This window comes from Eretmochelys imbricata, chromosome 14, assembly GCF_965152235.1.
Source record: "Eretmochelys imbricata isolate rEreImb1 chromosome 14, rEreImb1.hap1, whole genome shotgun sequence".
NCBI lineage: Eukaryota > Metazoa > Chordata > Testudines > Cheloniidae > Eretmochelys > Eretmochelys imbricata.
In genome coordinates, this window is record NC_135585.1 from 46,386,347 (window position 1) to 46,405,711 (window position 19,365).

A 19,365-nucleotide genomic window follows, 5' to 3' on the forward strand; every position below is an offset into this window, starting at 1 on the left:
CGGTGGATGGCAGAGGAAGGGCAGCACCTGCTAGAGGTTTGTAGCTTCTCATCAGCATCACAGTGTGAGGGGAAGCTCAGGTTGGTGGGACAGAGGGCTCAGCAGTCCCATAGTCTGGGGACCCCGTCACAGTGATTAACATGCCCATCTGAGTGGTGGGAGACACACAGTTCAAATACTTCCTGGTAGGGAGGTGGGACTGACCTTGGGTTCCCCATATTCCAGCTCAGGGCTTTAACCACTGGGCTTGAAGTTATAAGGTGGGCACCACCACCTCTTTCATTGCACAGCTGTTTCAATGGGACCCAATCTGGTAGCCATGCTGGGAGGATCAGGCCTCACATGCAAGATCGGCAGCTGAATGCCAATCTTCCCTGGTCCATGGCTCACTTGGGGGCTTAGGTGGGAGATGGGCACCTCACACTCCCAGAATGGGGCAGCGGCATCTGGCCACATTATTTTTTTCCAAGAAAATAGGCTCAGTCCAGTGAGAACAAAGGAGAAAAGTTGCATTTCAAAATTAAGGGAAAAAGTTACCAAGACACCCTAATTAATGTCTAGCTCTACCCACCATTCCCAGGGAATTCTAACCACACAGTAACCCATAGAAAGCTTCCTACCAACACTACAAAAAGATTCTGCGTGGACTCCTCCTGAAGGTCGAAACAACAGACTGGACCTCTACATAGAGTGCTTCCGCTGACGTGCATGGGCTGAAATTGTGGAAAAGCAGCATCACTTGCCCCACAACTTCAGCTGTACCGAACACAATGCCATCCACAGCCTCAGAAACAACTCTGACATAATCAAAAAGGCTGACAAAGGAGGTGCTGTCGTCATGAATAGGTCAGAATATGAACGAGAGGCTGCTAGACAACTCTCTGACGTCACATTCTACAGGCCATTACCCTCTGACCCCACTGAGGATAACCAAAAGAAACTACACCATCTGCTCAAAAAACTCCCTAAAGAAGCACAGGAACAAATCTACACTGACACACCCCTAGAGCCCCGACCAGGGGTATTCTATCTGCTACCCAAAATCCATAATCCTGGGAATCCTGGACGCCCCATCATCTCAGGCATTGGCACCCTGACAGCAGGATTGTTTGGCTATGTAGACTCTCTCCTCAGGCCCTACGCTACCAACACTCCCAGCTATCTTTGAGACACCACTGACTTCCTGAGGAAACTACAATCCATTGGTAATCTTCCAGAAAACACCATCCTAGCCACGATGGATGTAGAAGCCCTCTACACCAACATTCCACACATAGATGGACTACAAGCCGTCAGGAATAGCATCCCCAATACTATCATGGCAAACCTGGTAGCTGAACTTCGTGACTTTGTCCTCACCCACAACTATTTCAGATTTGGGGACAATTTATACCTTCAAGTCAGCGGGATTGCATTGGGTACCCTCATGGCCCCACAGTATGCCAACATTTTTATGGCTGACTTAGAACAACGCTTCCTCAGCTCTCGTCCCCTAATGCCCCTACTCTACTTGCGCTTCATCATCTGCACCCATGGAAAAGAAGTCCTTGAGGAATTCCACCATGATTTCAACAATTTCCATCCCACCATCAACCTCAGCCTGCACCAGTCCACACAAGAGATCCACTTCCTGGACACTACGGTGCTAATAAGCGATGGTCACATAAACCCCAGCCTACTGACTGCTATACTTACCTACATGCCTCCAGCTTTCACCCAGATCACACCACACGATCCACTGTCTACAGTCAAGCTCTACAATACAACCGCATTTGCTCCAACCCCTCAGGCAGAGACAAACACCTACAAGATCTCTATCAAGCATTCTTACAACTACAATACCCACCTGCTGAAGTGAAGAAACAGATTGACAGCGCCAGAAGAGTACCCAGAAGTTACCTACTATAGGACAGGCCCAACAAAGAAAATAACAGAACGCCACTAGCCGTCACCTTCAGCCCCCAACAAAAACCTCTCCAACGCATCAGTTGACAAGAACAGTAGGGGGGGAAATACGGGGAAATAGATTTACTTTGTGCAATGACACATCCACTCCCAGTCTTTATTCAAGCCTAAATTAATTGTGTCCAGTTTGCAAATTAATTCCAATTCAGCAGTCTCTCCTTGGAGTCTGTTTTTGAAGTTTATTGTTGTTGAAGAATTGCCACATTTAGGTCTGAGTTCGAGTGACCAGAGAGATTGAAGTGTTCTCCGACTGCTTTTTGAATGTTATAATACTTGACGTCTGATTTGTGTCCATTTATTCTTTTACGTAGAGACTGTCCAGTTTGGCCAATGTACATGGCAGAGGGGCATTGCTGGCACATGATGGCATATATCACATTGGTAGACGTGCAGGTGAACGAGGCTCTGATAGTGTGGCTGATGTGATTAGGCCCTATGATGGTGTCCCCTGAATAGATATGTGGACACAGTTGGCAACGGGCTTTGTTGCAAGGATAGGATCCTGGGTTAGTGGTTCTGTTGTGTGGTGTGTGGTTGCTGGTGAGTATTTGCTTCAGGTTGGGGGGCTGTCTGCAGGCAAGGACTGGCCTGTCTCCCAAGATCTGTGAGAGTGATGGGGCGTCCTTCAGGATAGGTTGTAGATCCTTGATGATGCGTTGGAGAGGTTTTAGTTGGGGGCTGAAGGTGATGGCTAGTGGTGTTTTGTTATTTTCTTTGTTGGGCCTGTCCTGTAGTAGGTAACTTCTGGGTACTTTTTTGGCTCTGTCAGTCTGTTTCTTCACTTCAGCAGGTGTGTATTGTGGTTGTAAGAATGCTTGATAGAGATCTTGTAGATATTTGTCTCTGCCTGAGGGGTTGGAGCAAATGCGGTTGTATCGTAGAGTTTGGCTGTAGACAATGGATCGTGTGGTGTGTCCTGGATGGAAGCTGGAGGCATGTAGGTAAGTATAGCGGTCAATAGGTTTCCAGTATAGGGTGGTGTTTATGTGACCATCGCTTATTAGCACCGTAGTGTCCAGGAAGTGGATCTCTTGTGTGGACTGGTCCAGGCTAAGGATGATGGTGGGATGGAAATTGTTGAAATCATGGTGGAATTCCTCAAGGGCTTCTTTTCCATGGGTCCAGATGATGAAGGTGTCATCAATGTAGCACAAGTAGAGTAGGGGCATTAGCGGACGAGAGCTGAGGAAGCGTTATTCTAAGTCAGCCATAAAAATATGGGCATACTGTGAGGCCATGCGGGTACCCAAAGCAGTGCCGCTGGTTTGAAGGTATACATTGTCCCCAAATGTGAAATAGCTGTGGGTGAGGACAAAGTCACAAAGTTCCCCACCTCTTGATGTCTTCTAATGAAGACTAGATGCCTTTCTGGAACGTGTGTAGTCAAAAACTAGCTCCTATGCTCTACAGAAAGCATGTGATAGGCAGGGGGTCAGATGACATGCTCTAATTGTCTCTTCTGTCCATAAAGTCTGCTAATTTATGAAAAACTGAGCATAGCATGGGGAGAAGCCTCTGATGTTTTACTTTGTTCGATTTGAGCCCACAATGAACGCTCATTGCGTGGGGTGATCCAGGGGAAGCGGCTGAAACATCCAGTGTGGCTGGACAGGGGCAGGACATCAGCACTGCAAGGGAGGGGTGGGTGTGGCAGTGACATCACAAGGGCCTTTGGCAGGACCTCAGCCTATTGGACAAAGGTGGTGGGGAGGCGATGATCTCACAGAGAGATCTTGACATCAGCCAGGCAGGACAGGGGTGCAGGACAGGGGCCACCTCGGAGATCCCTGTGGCTTTGCTTCAGCACGTCTCCTTCTCGAGGTCTCTCCTGGAGGACTGAGAGAACATTCACTTTCACATTCGTGAGCGCAAGGAGGACCCTCTTTGGAGTTTCCTCCTTTTCTTGTGGTGGTTTTGCTCAAAAACAGACGTCCCTGTATAGAAGGTAAGAGCCTCGGAGAGGTTTGGAACCTCTTCAGTCTGATCCATCAGGTGCCGGCTGATTTTTAGGAAACGAAAAGACTTGATTGTGGGGGCAGCATTTTTTTTCCGACCTAAGACTTTGTCCCTTAGAATCACTGGGGACATTGGGGTTTCTCCTTTTGGTTTTCCCTTTTCCTCTGTCCCTCCTACCTTTCTCTTCTTGCTTCCTTTGTCCTTTTCCTCTGCTCTCCTCACACCACCAGGAGCTCTGTTTGTGAAGCGGGAGCCGGGGGGGTTGTGGGAGGCCCTCACAGAGAGGAGACTGGAATAGGGCTCCGAGAGTGATCGCCTCGGTGGTGACCAGGGCCATTCTTTGGGCTATTTGATGAGAACCCTTAGCCTCCCACCCCTCAAAGTCTCAACCCTGATTGGCTGAGGAGGGGGCTATTGACAGGGAGGAAACTGGTCTTTGTTGTTCTCTTTGATGACCAAGCAAATAAGTCACAACCAGTTATATGTCTGACCAATGTGGATGCTGCTCTCCATTCATTGTCTCGGAGCAGTTCATGATCCTCTCGAACATTCCAATTCTTCTCAAATACTTGCTGCATAATTACTAGGAACAATTGCTGGTCTGTAGCTCATTTGAGAGCAATTCTGCTACTGACTGGCTGCATCAGCTAAGACAATTCCCTGCTCCTTTCTCAGCCTTCGTTTCTCCTTCTGTCAAGTACGAAGAACAATCCTCTCCCACCTACCTCACCATGGGTGGATGCTAGGGATCCACTGAAGAGTGTCACTCGGAGCAGTGCAGACTAGGAGGTGTCCGATCACACTGAGCCATATCCGATTATGACCTAATATTCTCTTTTATTTGTATTTTATTCTTTTGAAATTGTGAAGAGCAGCAACTACTTAGCTCGGACTGAAGCATCTCATCCAATTTTCTAGATCATAGTTGGTTTCAGAGTAGCAGCCATGTTAGTCTGTATTTGCAAAAAGAACAGGAGGACTTGTCACACCTTAGAGACTAACCAATTTATTTGAGCAGAAGCTTTCGTGAGCTACAGCTGTCGAGAGCTACAGATGCATCCGATGAAGTGAGCTGGAGCTCACGAAAGCTTATGCTCAAATAAATTCGTTAGTCTCTAAGGTGCCACAAGTACTCCTTTTACTTTTTGCTAGATCATAGTGTCTCCCCTTTGTGTACGACGAGACAGTTGAATGCACTGTGACAAACAGGAGATGCTCTTGTTTTGCAAACAAATATTTTTACAAAGAATTTTAATCCTACTTGTTATGATTTCAAGAAACAAAGTGGTTTTGTCTGAATGGATTTTCTGACAGAAAACGGTTTCCATGCAAATGTTCACACCTTATTTCCTGGGCTTTATCCCTGCCTCCGGGGGGTTGTTGTCTGTTAGTCAGAACAGGAGTCAGGACTGTTGTCTTCTCTTTCTGGCTCCGTCACCGCTTTGCTATGTGACACCTTGGGTAGGTCCAATGGGAATAGGGTCAATTCTCTAAGTCCAGGCAGCAGGGAGCCTGGGTGAGATAACGGATGTTAAGGCCGTTTGCGAAGGAGAAAGGGATGTTTCCAGGTGTTGAATTCAAGAATTCTAAACTTTGCTGAAATGGCTAGTCTTGAGAAACAAGAACTAGTTGGGGCCAAACTTGAACCATTGTCTTTTTTAAAGTCCATTCAGGGATGTGAGTCCCAGAGAGCCATAGGGAGGGGGAGCAACTTGCCCAAAGTCCCACAGATCAATAAGCAGCAATGGAAGCAGGAGTGACACTCCCTCTCAAAGGCAGGGGGACCAGACATTAGGGCCTGGTTGCAATTGCCAGCTGTGGGAGGGAGTGTGCGGCAGTGGTTAGTGAAGGGGTCCATCCATGGCTCTGACACTCGGTCTGGCCCTGAGCCGGTAGCTGAGGCCCGTTTGCCATCAGTAGGGTTGGGGTCCCATGGCTACAGCCCAGTGGGTTTGGGAGGCTCCAGGAAGGTGTGTAAAGTGCTGGGATGTCAGGATCCTGGAGGCGCTGTCACCTCCACCCTAGGGCCGTGTTCTGCACCCCCCTGCTGCTGGCTGAGTTTCTCCGTCCCTTGGCAATCAGACAGACTCTTGTTTTCACAGCCGGTCGATCGCCCTCGTGTCATCACCCTGCCTGCTGGCTGGGCAGGGTAACTCCTGAGGTCACCACCCTCTCCAGCCTGTCTTGGGCTTGGAGAGTGAGGAGGAGGGCGGGGGACGTCTGCTGACCCTGAACATCCGCCATCCATCATCCCATCACTGAGAGCAAGTGAGTGGCATTCGGGTTCCTCGGTGGCTTCCCCTGTCTGTCTGGGGAGAGGCAGAAATGGGGAGAGACTACCTCCGAAGGGGGATTTCCTTTGCAAACAGCCCCCAAGAGCCCCTCACTCTTAGGCCAGGCAGGGGCTTCTCCAGAGCCGTCTCCAGTGTGTTTGGAAAGGTTCCAGTAATGGGGCTCCCAGCCCTTCCCTTGTGGGACACTGTTCCCCAGGCTGAGAGTCTCGGAGCTGGGCCAGACCCTGTGAGCTGCTGAGCCTGGAAATCAATGGGGAACGAGGAGGGCCCTGGTCTTCCTGTGCCGAGGGTCTTTGTGTCTTTGACGTGGGGAATGGTTTCCCAGGAGAAGTCCGGACTCCTGGCTTCTGTTCCTTCTCTAGCCTTGGTGGGAGAGTGGCCTGGGACGACAGGAGGGGACTGCTTGTCCAGAGGAACTGATGGTCTTTGGGACTTACCCCATTGCTGGAAAAGGATGAGAGTTCCTGGATATTGCAGCAGCAGGGATTACGAGGGGGAACGTTGGGAGCAGATCATGCAATGAACTCCTGATCGTGTGTGTAGATGGCACTCCCTGCACTCCTGTGGGGGCAGAGGGGGCGGCTGTGGTTGGAGCAGGGAGGAGGAGGGACAGAAAAGGCCCATGAGTGAAAGGCTGCCTTGAGCCCAGATTCACCCCTGCTCCCCGCTCGGTTCCAGGATGGCCAGGCTCCTGCGGATGTTCAGGAGGAAGGCTCTGCAGGTGGCCCCAGAGCCTGAGGGAAGCAGCTGCCGTCTTCCCAAGGGGCAGAGCAAGCCCTGCGTTCCCGCTGGCGGGGAAGCAGGTCCCGTCCAGGCCAGACGGCGGAAGTGCCCGGCCTTCTGGAAAAGGACCCCGGCTCCCGGTGCAGGCGCCGAGCTGGGAGAGGCCCCGACCAGGCCCCAGCGGAGCTGGCCCAGGCTGCGGTTTGGCAGACAGGACCCAGCCCAGGAGGGGCGCCGGGTAGGGTGGCTCTGGGGCTTGTTGTGTGGGCAGCAGCAGCCCCAGGAGCCCAGCCCTCATTCCCATCAGGAGGCATCGCCCTGCCCGGTCTCTGAGGACCTTCCAGCCCCTGCAGGCCAGGAGGCGGAAGGTCCCTGTCCCAGCACCGGCAGCTCAGCAGGGGACAGCGGCAGCACCTGGGCCTCTGGCAGCAGCCAGGCCGATGGAGGCCACTGCTTTGTTCCAGGTGAGGAGCCAGGCTGGACTCCGGGAGGGGTGAGGACGGGATGTGAACACCCTGGTCCCAGACGCTCTCCCAGGGATATGGGGGGGGTCCCCACCCCAGGTGTCTGGCCTGAGCCCAGCGAACCCCACGGACAGCAGCAGCCGTCACACAGCTGCCCCTTCGCACGGGGACCTGGGGGTGGGGGTGTGAAGAGCTGCTGCCACTTTGGTCCTTGCTGCTCCGGGGCTGGGGGAATCGGCACCTCCCCTGGAGTCCTGGCCAGTGGAGGGGGGGTTCTGCTCTGGGCTTCTGCAGCTGTTGGGGGCTGAAGGCATCCCTGAGAGGGAGGTTTGGGGCCCCATCTGCCCTGGGTGCCTGAGGTGGGAAGGGGGGTCTTGAATCCTGGTCTGCCCACCACGCCCCTGTCCTTCCCTCCCTGGTGCAGGGACCCCCCTGGATTCGGAGCAGGAGGAAGGGGTGGACATGGCCAAAGATGAAGCTGCTCTCAAGGTCATCCGAGAGCAGCTCCAGTGCAGAGATAAGGTACAAATGTTCCCCACCTGGGCTGGAACCAAGATTGCCCTGTCCCTTCCCAGCATCCCCACCCCCTGCCCAGGGTCTTGTGCCTCCTGATCCACCACCCCTAATGGGGCCCTTTTACATGCATGATGTGGGACCCCCAAGATGGGGGTCTTTGTCCCACAACTGCCAAAGTCATCTCCCCCCACAGGCACTGTCCCAGTTCGTGATCCTGCTTGTGTAGGAGTTGTGGGGGATTTGGAAAATAGGCGGGCCCCCACAATCCCCCATTGAGGCCTGAGCCCTGGAGCTGGTGTGGGTGGGGCAGGAAGGTCCCTAGCTAACAGGTTGTCTCTCGCTATACCCCACTCCTGGTGGGTCCAGGATGAGGGGCAGCAGCTCCTGTTCCTTCAGGCCATCTACCCCGCATGTCTGGCTGCATGGGAGAGAGGGGAGGACACGCTGGAGCCGCGCTGCTGCAAGGCGGCTGTGGTGAAGAGGATCGTGGTGAGTGAGACACGCCATACGGCAGCTGGAGGGAGGGGGAGAATTGTGGGGCTGGAGGGCAGCTGAGAGTGGGGGACAAGGAATCTCATGGTCCCAGCTCGGTCGTCGGGATGAGGCTGAATGGGGGCAGTTTTGACAGGGAGGAGGAGAGAAGGGGATTGGGAGCGAGCTGGGCAGGAATCCGGGAAGGGGGACAAGTCGGATGGGCAGAAAGGGAGTGGGAGGTGGTGGGGGATCCTGCTGGCCATGTGGGGCACAGGCTGTGTCATCTCCTCACTGGGAGGTGTCAGTTGGGCCTGAATCTCACACGCTCCTTTGTCTCCTTTGCGTCTCACAGGAGCTCATCGAGGAGCTTCCCGATGACTCGTCACCCAGCGCCGTCCTCGCCCACTCCCTGGCTGCAGTGGGCTACCTCTGGTACCGACACAGCCCCACCCCCCCACCCCGCCGGCTCCCCTCACCCCAGTGTTGCTCAGGCCCAAGGCTAGGAGTCTCCGTCACTGCCCCTCCCAAGTCACCTCCCAAGAGTGGCGCCTCTGGCAGAGATGGTGGGGTGGGAAGATTCACTCTCTCCTGGCGGGGCTCTTCTTTTCACTCCCATAACATGACAGGGGCCTTGGGGAGGGGCTCACTCCCGGGCTCAGATACAGGAGGGGCAGCAGGCTCCAGGGAACAGGAGCTATTCCTGTCCTGCCACTGTCTGTCTGGGACACCTTGGCCTTGTCATTCCCTAGCTAAGTGCCTCAGTTTCCGTTCTCGCCAGCCTGTGCCTCTATCCCTGTGGCTTGGTGTCCGTCTTGGCGACAGTCCCACCCCCGTACTGCACAGTCTAATACCAGCTCCTCTCTCTTGCCAGCACCATGAAACCTGCCCTGGAGCCAGCCCTAGAGACCCACCTCTTGCGAGCTGCCCTTCACTCCGTCTTCACCCTGGGCACGGAGAAGGACACCACCGGCATCCAGGTACCTCCTCCTCCTCCATCCTCCTCCTCTTCGAGAGTAGTGCTTGGTCCCTGCTCCCTTGATTCGCTGGAGCTCCAGATTTAGGGGTGGGGTAGCGGAGATGGAACAAGCTGCAGGTTTGGATCCTTCCCTCCAGCAGGGAAGAGATTACCCCTCCCTGGGGGATTGCTTTCTTTCTTTCTTTCTTTCTTTCTTTCTTTCTTTCTTTCTTTCTTTCTTTCTTTCTTTCTTTCTTTCTTTCTTTCTTTCTTTCTTTCTTTCTTTCATAAGCCTTGTTTTGCCCAGAAGCCCAGCTTCCATCCATAGCAACCTGGCTGTTTCATACTCTTCTGCCTACAAGGCCCTCTGCAGAGACCTGCTAAGCTCATGGATTAAAGGTCCAGGGGTCATCAATTCTTGCAAATTGCCTGCAGTGGGATGTGAAGGAGAAAGGCCGGGAGATGTGTTTGGAAGTCTCCCCAGTGCTTCCCAGAGACCCCTCTTCCCATCCTGTGGCAGGTGTAGGCCCAGGTTCCCTAACTCTGACCCATGCTTTGCAGGCTCTGCAGAAAGTCATCCCAGAGGTCCTGGATGCCATGCTGGGGAACCTGCTGGCAGAGTCCCCAGACACAGACAGGCTCCACTTCATCTTGGAGGTGAGCCCCATTTGACCGTAACTCTTTGGGGGACTGGTAAGGAGAGACTGGAAGATGCATTTTCTACTCTGTCCTCCTAGCTGGGTCCCCAGTGGGCCGTCCTTGATTGGGGAGGTCAGTGCAATGTAGTGTCAGGTCCTTCCTTCTTGAGGGACAGAGGAAGGAGCTGGGACTCCAAGCCAGAGCTCTGTCTGGTTCTGCTGAGCACTAAGCACAGGGCTCCTGGCTGTCTTGGGGAGTGAGAGTCTGAAAATCCACCCTTCCCCCACCCCTCCAACACACAGAGCCCATGAGATTGGGGAGATAGTTCTCAGAGAAGAGGCACATGCTCCTTCCTAGAGAAAGAGGAGGAGCCCAGGGAATCAGCCCTTCCCTCTGATGTGCTCTGAAATTCCTGGGGGGATTGTGCTCTCAGTCACTCCCTACATCCCCCCAAGGAGTTGCGTAGCAGGGAAGGACCAAGGGTTCAGTCTTCTTTCTGGTGAACTGTTCAGGAATCAGGAGTTCTGGGAGGATGGGACCAGCCCCGACCCCGAACATTGTCCCAATCTAAAGAGACGCTGACAAGTTGTGACCTGAAGGGTACAAGCTGCGTCCTGGGGGAAAGAATCCCCTTCTAAAGCTCTGCCATCAATGACTCAGCTATTCCCCCCTGCGCAGAATGTCTCAGGCCCCTGGGGCTGGGGGCACGGGGCTCATTTGCAAAGCAGGAGCAGCTGGCCACCGAGTCTGACCTGCCTCCTTTCCCCACAGCATGTCAACCTCTGGGTCGTGTCCAGGGTGTCGCAGGAGCGAGCCAGGGCTATCAGGAGCAGCACAGCCCTGCTGAGATACACAGTCACCCTCCCTGAGTTTGATGTAAGTGAGCTCCGAGCCCAGCTTGCTGGCTCCAGGCGGAGGCGGGCTGGCTCCAGTGGGCTGCAGGATCTGCTCCTGCTGCTGCGGGGCTGTGGGTTAGGAGGGTTCATCATGGGGAGGCAGAGGCAGAGCAGAACTGAGCTCGGCTTGAGTCAAGTTCTTCTTGTCCTGGTTCAGTGTTGTCTCTGGGCCTTTAAGGGGCCCATGCTCCAGCCCCTGCTTGGCATCCCAAAGCAGCTGCAGGCTCCCTTGGCAGCAGAGCAAATGAAGGGTCGATCTCAAGCTCCTCTCCCCCAGCATCTCCTGCAGAGGGGCTAAGAGGAAGGAGCCCTCTGGCCCAGGGGGGACAGGGAGCTGACAGGAAAATGCTGATGGAGTCCCCTCTGCTCTCCCTTCCTTTAGATCTCAGCCGAGTTCCCTCAGATGGGTCACCATGTGGCCCAGCTGGCTCTATTGGTCAGCGATCCAGACAAGGACATCAGCCGGCAGGCCAGGGAGGGGACTTACCGGCTCTACCAACTGCTGCTCCAACAGAGGGGTAAGGAACCCAGCTGGGACACGGAACCCAATAGGGGACTGAGAGTGACCACAGGTTGATAATGGGACCCTAGACCATTTCTCTCAGACTGACCCCAGCCGGAGGACAAGTCTCTCTCTGCCTCTGTTCTTCTCCACTCCACTGTGCAGCCACCAATGGGATTGGAAGGACACAGAAACTGCAACCAGAATGAGGAGAAAAGTCTCTCTCTCTCTCTCTCTCTCTCTCTCTCTCTCTCTCTCTCTTCCAGGCCTGACCATATATGACGTGGAGGATCTCTGGTGCTATGACTGGCACCAGGACAGCAGGCTCTTGGGCTACAAGAACACAGCCAGAGTGGGGGAGGTAAGGGCACTGTGCCAGGGCATGACACAGCTCAGGGAGTGGGCCTGGCTGGGCTCCCTGCAGTGGATGCCTCCTGGAGACAGGAAAAGAGCCCGCTCCTTATTTCCAGCTCAGAGTTCCTCATCCAGCAACCAGTGGGACACGCTGGTGCTAAAGGTCCCACACTGGGACTGGGCCAGGAGTCTCCTTGTTCTTGTCAGGCTGCAGGTTGGATTCCCCTTGAAGAAACCAAGGAGCTGCAGAGGCCATAGCCAGCAACTAGAGAAATCACTTAGCTGGGGGAAGAGACCTTTGGTCTGTCAGCTCCAACCCCCTCCTCCCCTCAACAACACACGCACACTCCTCTAGCCGCTGAGGTGCAGGAGATCTCTCTGCTGGAAGCAAGACAAAGTCCCCTGTCGTCTCTGTGCCCTGCACAGCAGAGTGGGCCTGCTCACACACATTAGAGATCCATTTCCAGCCCATCCTGGCCCCTGCCATAAATTGCCTTCCCGAAAGAGCCACTGGAGGCTTTGGTCCCTCAGCATCTGCCACCTTTTAATAAAGGGGCTTCCCTGAGCCCTGGGACCCTGAAAGCCTCCTGGGGAATGAAGTGCCTTGGCCACAGCAGCTCTCTTCCCCGCCCTTTGGGGCACTAGACGCCATTGTACCGCCAGGACTTGGAGGCTGGCTCTGGGCAATCTACTCGAGCCTCATGTCCTCTTGGTTTTAGGTCTTTGAAAAATTCTTCTCCGTCGTGCAGAGAAGATCCTTCGCACAGACAGCATTGCTGGCCATCCACGACCCCCTGCTGCGTGTCAGCCAGGCTGGGCTGGTGCTGGTCTACTCCCTCCTGGGGGAAGCCCAGCAACTGATGGGGGACACGGTAAGCAGCTGCAATCGACTCAGAAGCTTGGGGTGGGGCCCAGGGCCTCATTCCCATCCTCTTGCCATTTGCTGGCCTGGTAGCAAGGAGCCTAGTGGGCACTTCTGGCCTTCATGGACTTCGGTTCTTAGGATGTGGTGCTCTGCTATCACTCCTGGGAAGGACAGGAGAGTCCCCTAAGTGCCCTCTGGGAACCTTTCCTGCCCCACAGAGCTGCACCCATTTCCCCATGGCCTAGTGTCCATGTCACCCGAGCCACCATCGAGAGTTGCTCCCATCCCTGGCATCCTGGGAGGCCAAGGACTGACTGGTGATGGTGACTGACTGAGGCACATGGGCGTGGAAAGCTGGTCTTGCTGCTGGTAGGGCTGGACCCGCTCTCGAGAGATTGGGAGGATTCAGTCGTCAGGGGCTGCTGACCTGCCCCATTCACCAGGGCTGCCATCCTGTGGTTTCAGCTTTTGTCACTGGGGTGTCTTGGGGAAAGGTCTCAAGCTCTCCCCATCCCACTTCACTGCTGCCAGAATCCCTCCCTCCCCCCGCCACCCTTCTAGAGCCCCCTCCCTGCCCTACCTGGGTGGGGATGGAGGTAGGGGTGGAAGAGAGGGTTCTCCGAACTTGAGCGGTGTCCCCAGGTGGGTTGGAGGTGGAACAGCTGTCAGGGGCACGGATGGGGAAGTGGCAGGAGCTCACCCTACAAGGAGGGGGGTTGGCACTGAAGGTCACTAGAGAGGACAGCAAGGTTCCATCCTGGGGGTCAGGAGGGTGAATCTACCACTCAGACATGAGCAGCTGCTGGGTGGAAATGATGGTGCTGGTTCCAGGTGCCCTTCATCCTCCCTAATTCCTGGGGAGTGTCTCAGTCTCTGACATGTTCTCGTTCCCCTGCAGCATGAGGATGTCACAGCCAAGGTCATGAGCCAGCTTCACATGATTCGGCACTTGCACCAGATGCCCGAGGCGCTGCAAGGGCTGTGGCTCATCTGATGCTCTTCAAGGTTCCCCTCCCTGTTCAGCAAGTCCCGCTCCCTGCTGCAGGTACTGCTCTGTCTCACTATAAATGGGGGACTAGTGGAAGCAGAAATGGAGGCCCCTGGCACTCACAGGAACTCTCTCCCCTCTCTGTGGAGCTGTGTCCTTCCCACGGCCCCCGAATTCCTTCATCTGGGGCAGGAGCTCTTTCCCTCACACCCATATCCCTCCCCTCTTTCTTTGATGTCACCCCCATCCCATTTCCCATGCTCCCAGGCAGAGATCTTCCTGCCCCATATGTCGCAGAAGGACCTTTGCGTCAAGGCTACAGACTGTCTGCCCAACTGAAGCTCAGGAAGCTCCACATTTGAGGAGGTGAGGATGGGACAGAGGCTCCGGGCTAGCTTCATCTCCTGCCCTTTATTCTTCCTTTGGCCCTTCTCTGGGCTCTCAGAGTCTGACATGAAGAGGAGCCTCCTCCCCGCATGTCTTCTAGGCGCTGGCATGTGTGACAGCCTCCCAGATGGGTGCAGTCAGAAGCTGAAGCACCTCAGGGAGCAGTGGGGACAGGTCCCTTGTCCTAGGAAGCCAAGCAGTGGTAGTTCTCAAAGAGGCTGAGAGGGAAGAGCCCGCTCCCTCTTGGAGGTAAGAGCCACTGACTTCTTTGGGCAAAATGGGTCTCTTGGGGGAGAAATGGGATCCCTGCTGCATAGCCTGGCTGGGAGCTTCCCCCATCCCTAGGACAGAGACATCTTCATCAATGTGCCACCCTTGTTTTTTTCCAAGCAAGAGGCTCCCCAGAGAACTCCTCCTCAAACCTGTTCTCCTGGGAGCGTTTCTGGGAGGAGGCTCCCGTCCCTCAGTCTCCAACTCCATCATGCAGTCTCTTTCACCTAACATCTCCGCTCTCCAGCTCCACTTCCCGCAGCAGGACAAACGGACCTTCAGCTCCTAGAGAACAGACTCTGACCTCCTTCTGATCAGCAATGGGGTTTCACCATCCCCTGAGCAAACCTGTCAGCCGGGCTGGACCGGATTTGAAGGAGAAGGGTATCTAACAGGGTGGCTTGGCCTATGGCTGCCTAGCCTGGGGCTAGGCCAAATTGATGACCACGTGAGCCCCACCTGAGAGGAAACAAGGGAAAACAGCAGCAAAAGTCCATAAGCAGAGCGAGCTGTTCAGTAGATGGCCTTGGGCCAAACCCTGGAGTCCAGGGTAGGACTGGCTTCTCTCACCGTCCCTAAGGAAGGGGACATAGAAGACCCTAGAAACCCAAGAAGTGCAGGCCGAACCGAAATCAGGCTGAGGAAGAACTCCCCACGAGGGTGGAAGGCCTTGTTTCTGTTCAAGACATTTTGGGACTTTGTTTGCAAGGAGCACGAGCCAGGAAGGAGTGGAGTAAAGGACAGTCACCTGGTTGGAGGGCTGAGTTCCCAGCCAACAAACTGCAAGAGTGAGTATCAGCGGGGTTGCTAGCCCAGCGAGAAAGCAATGACACGAGGCCTGGCCAGCATCTAGCGGTGAGTGAACTCTGGTACACACCCAAAGTGGCTGTGTCTAGAGCCCTGTGTAGGCTCTTCTGTGGGAAGTTCCCATGGGTCAGTGGGGCCGGAATCTCTCCTGCTCCTTTGGTCTCTTTGGGCTTCCCACGAGATGTCTGGTGAACTGCCCTTGGACTCTGGGCCCAGCACCGCTCAGAAATTATTCGCTACCTTCAGAGAGACAGAGCACAGCTCAGCCTGTTGGGTAGGCTGGAGACTCACACTTCACTCGAACACACAACACTGAGGTGGTTCGGGAAGCATAGTAACAAAGAAGAGATTTAAGTGATACTAAGCAAGAGAAAGAGACACATTTCAAAGAGAGAAACAAAACACAACACACTTTGTAGTGAGATAAACTGAATCTTAACAAGTCACAATCTTTGCCTTAGCAGTTTCCAGACTAACATCTCAGCTTTCCTAACAGACCTTCTTTGATGTCCCTGTAGGGTAGAAAACTTCTCTGTCGAATCCGCTGATTTGATTGCTTCGTCTTCTGGTTTCAGACCCTCTGTTCTCCTTCTGGGGTGCCTGGACCCTGATTGTAACATCTCTCTGGCCCAGCCTCTTACACAGATGTGTGCTGCAGCCAGCCCAGTGCAGGGAGCAGTGGGGACAGATGATCTCCTCCTGTCAGACCAAGCAACAGGGGTCCCCTTGAGGCTTAGATGGAAGATCCCAGGCATCTCCTGGAGGTAAGAACCATCCACTCTTCTGGACACTTGGGGCTGTTGCAAGAAAGAGGGGGCTCCTGTTCCATAGCCTATTTGTCCTCATGACTGTTTTTTTCTTCTCAGAGGATGCATCCGGGACCCTGGAGACTGTTTCGTGCAGGAGGTTTGAGCGGGGAGAGATCACTCACTGTCCTGACCCATGGGTCATTAACCCGGGTCTGCAGGGTTCCTGGGAGCAGCCACCCTCCAGCACGCCACCTGGAAGCCTACGAAAAACTGCTTACCTAGGACTGACGAAGTCCAGACCCAGTTTGAGGCTCCTATTGGCAGAGTCCCAGAGCAGCTAATCGGCCCCCGGGACCTCCTTAAACCAGCAGCAGGAAGAAGAAGCTGTCTGAACAGCTGAGCTCCTCCCCGGCTCTGGACTGTGTGTTGGCTGTTCCTGCTCCCACTCCCCAGGCTTGATTTCCTGGAATCCGGACTCAGCGTGACTCACCTGACTTGAGGTTCTGAACACAATTTGGTCTTTTGCTTCTGCTCTTCCAGTGTCCTGACCCAGCTGACTCTCGACTCCTGTCTTGTGAGTGTGGACTCTGCCTCTGACCACTAGGTCTGGCTGCCCATGACCCAGCCATGACACTGACTTTTCTACAATTCCTCCAATGCCCTTTTCTGCTCTCCAGCTCTGCTCTCCCAGCAAGACACTCCGATGCCTTGGCTCCCAGAGTCCTGCTTGCCTGCTAGTCAAGGGCTCAGGGGGAGTGCTTGTCTTGCTCCCTCCCCCACCACAGCTGCTTGTCCTCGGGGACTCTCCCTAGCGCAGAGGAGAATCCGTCCTGGCAGCAATTCAGGAAGTCACAGAAGGGACGGTCTGCTCAGCTCCCTCTTCAATGGCACTGCCCGAGACCATTACGAGTGGGTGCCCAGTGACTGCGCCGGCAGCTCCTTGAGAGACTCCTGGGGCAGGGTAGTCGTGTTTCCCGGTGACCGCGGGAAGCCATGCGAAGAGTGCGGCATCGAGGAGACTCTCCTGCTGTCCCAAAGGGTTTCTGTTCTCCTGCACTGTCAGACCGTGGGGCCAGGTTGCAGAATGGGGAAGAGCTGGTTGGTGATGAGTCGGAGGATTCACCATACAGGTGGCAGCAGCTGCAGATCCTGGAGTCCCTGTGGTCGGGTTACCATGCGTCCGGAGTTTCCCGGACATGTCTGGCTTTTTGGGTGTTAAATTGCCCTCCGGGAGGAATTTGTAAAACTCTCCAAAGGTCGAGGATTTCCCTCCCAATGCAGCACTCTGGGGGCGGGGCGGGGGAGCTGCGCACTCTGCAGGGGAGCACGGCACTGTGTCTGGCTCCGCACCCCAGACACACTGCTCTGAGCAGCAGGGTACGTGGGCCGGGGCGGCTGGAGAAGGGGCATGGGGTCCCAAGGGGCAGTCAGGAGACAGGGAGCAAGAGGGGTTGGATGGGTGAGGGGTTCTGGGAGGAGCCTGTCAGGGGGTGGGCATATGAAGAGGGGTTGGGGGAGTCAAGGGACAGAGAGCGGGGGGGGGGGTTGGAAAGGGCGGAGGTTCGGGGGGGGAATCAGGGGCAGGGAGCAGGGGGGATTAGATGGGTTGAGGGTTCTGCGGGGGCAGTCAGGGGACAGGGAGTGGTTGGATGGGTGTGGGAGAGCCGGAGGTCTGTCACGGGGTGGGGGTGTGGATAGGGGGCAGGGCAGTCAGGGGACAGGTAGGGGGTGGAGTTCTAGGGTGGCAGTTAGGGTGGAGGGGTCTAAGGAGGGGGCAGTTGGAGACAGGGAGAAGGAAGGCTTAGATAGAGGGCAGGGGCCTGGGAGGGGGCGATCAGGGGACAAGGAGCAGGGGGGGTTGGATGGGTTGGCGGTTCTGTGGGGGGCAGTCAGGGGGCAGGAAGTGGGAGGGAGTAGATAGGTGGCAGGGCTACCACTCCCCCCCCCCCACCCTCGGAGTGTCCTCTTTTTTGAAAGTTCAAATATGGTAACCCTACCCTATGGGCCCAGCCTCCACTCCTGAGAGTTCAGGCGAACCTCCCCCTGTTCTCAGGGAGTCTTTGGCTTTGGTGGCTGGGCCTGCCTGCCGAGACAGAGGACTCAGTGTTTCCATCAGGCTGCTCAGTTGCCAATGCAGCCACCCAAAGACGGGAAGAATGGAAGCGAAAGAGCAAAGCTTTGGACCCTCCGCTGAGCTCCTGCAATCAAGTGAGCCCAGCCTGGGAGAGACGAGGGAAAGCTCCAAGGTGGCTGGTGGCTGCAGGGAGCCAGGGGAGGAGAAATAAATAGTTCATGATGAATCCTACGGGCTTTGTCTTGTGTGGTGAAGGGTTTAAAATGGGTCTAGTTACTATCACATTCAACTTTACAATCGCTGTGTCTGATTGAAGGGCAGGTCTAGAAAGGGCAGAGGTCACTCAAGGAGCTTCAAGTCTCAGATTCTCTCCCTACTGCCTGCTTTGACCAGCTGATCTCAACCCAACACATCCCTCAGGTGGTCGCAGTGGTGAGCTCTTTCCCTCTTTTTCTGGATTAGCCGCCAGCATGGGGACAGGATACATGTGGCCAAGGAAATGGAGAGGCATGGGGGTGACTTGCAGAGGCATGCAGATAACTTGCAGAGTTGCCTGTTCATGCAGTTCCTATGGGGGAAGCACGGTAGGGTACCGTGGGCTCGGGGGCACGATTTCCAATTTTGGTGGTGGCAGGGAGGATAATTTCACCCTGATTCCGGGGGCTACTTAGGCACCTGAAAACTCTAGTGTTTTGACAGATAACTTAGCAATGAGCTGACAGGAACACTTGCCAGACTGCTTTCCGGGGAAGACAGCTATAAGAATGGATCCAGGGAATGGTTCTGTAGCTCTGATCTGTTTGGACACTTTCAGGGAACATTCCCGATGCAAGACAGAGATCCCCAAAGTTCTCCTGGGTAACCCTGAGAGACTTATGGAAAACTAGCAGATACCACATCTCTGCTGTCACTTTGCACTGACAAACTCGGACTGTCCGAACCTGTTCATGTATTTTACCTGCTTTAACCTCTCAAGAACTTTCACATATAAAAGAAAGAAAATTAAAGAAATGACATAGTTACACCGATGTAGGGCTGTAGCGTAAACCCGACCTCAGAGTTGTCCCATTGAAATGGAATTATTCACAGCAGTAATTAAAGTTAAACATGCACGTAAGTGTTTCCAGGCCCAAAATTAAGGCCACAGCTTATGAGAGGTGCAGATGCAAGAAGAGAAGAGCTGTGCAAAAACTGAAATGCACTTGGAACCTGGCCCAAACAATGCATCATGAAAAATAAACTCATCTTGTTATACAGTAACAGAGCTGGTTCAAAAGTGTTTTACACTGACAATGCAACCTTTGAACTAAAAATGCCACTTTGGATTACATTGATCATTTGAAAAAAGTTACCTCTTTAAAAAAAACATTTTGGATTTCTCTGCCCACTTGAGAGAGAATGTGGAGTTTTTCCCACCAAAATGAAACAAATATTTGATAATTAAAAACATTTCCAAATAAATTTGAAGACTATGGGGGGGGGGGAGT

The 19,365-nt window shown here is 54.3% G+C and overlaps 2 protein-coding genes across 2 annotated transcripts in view; one reads left to right on the forward strand and one right to left on the reverse strand.

Annotated features, from left to right (window-relative positions):
• Positions 1-19,365, reverse strand: part of LOC144275259 (E3 ubiquitin-protein ligase TRIM39-like) — a 412,642-nt gene that overhangs the window by 225,520 nt on the left and 167,757 nt on the right. The window lies entirely within an intron of this gene.
• On the forward strand, positions 7-13,598 carry LOC144274885 (uncharacterized). The gene is made up of 4 exons (XM_077833978.1): positions 7-64; positions 11,651-11,745; positions 12,458-12,610; positions 13,502-13,598. Exons 1-4 carry the CDS (start codon positions 7-9, stop codon positions 13,595-13,597), a joined length of 402 nt encoding a protein of 133 aa, XP_077690104.1. The 3' UTR covers position 13,598.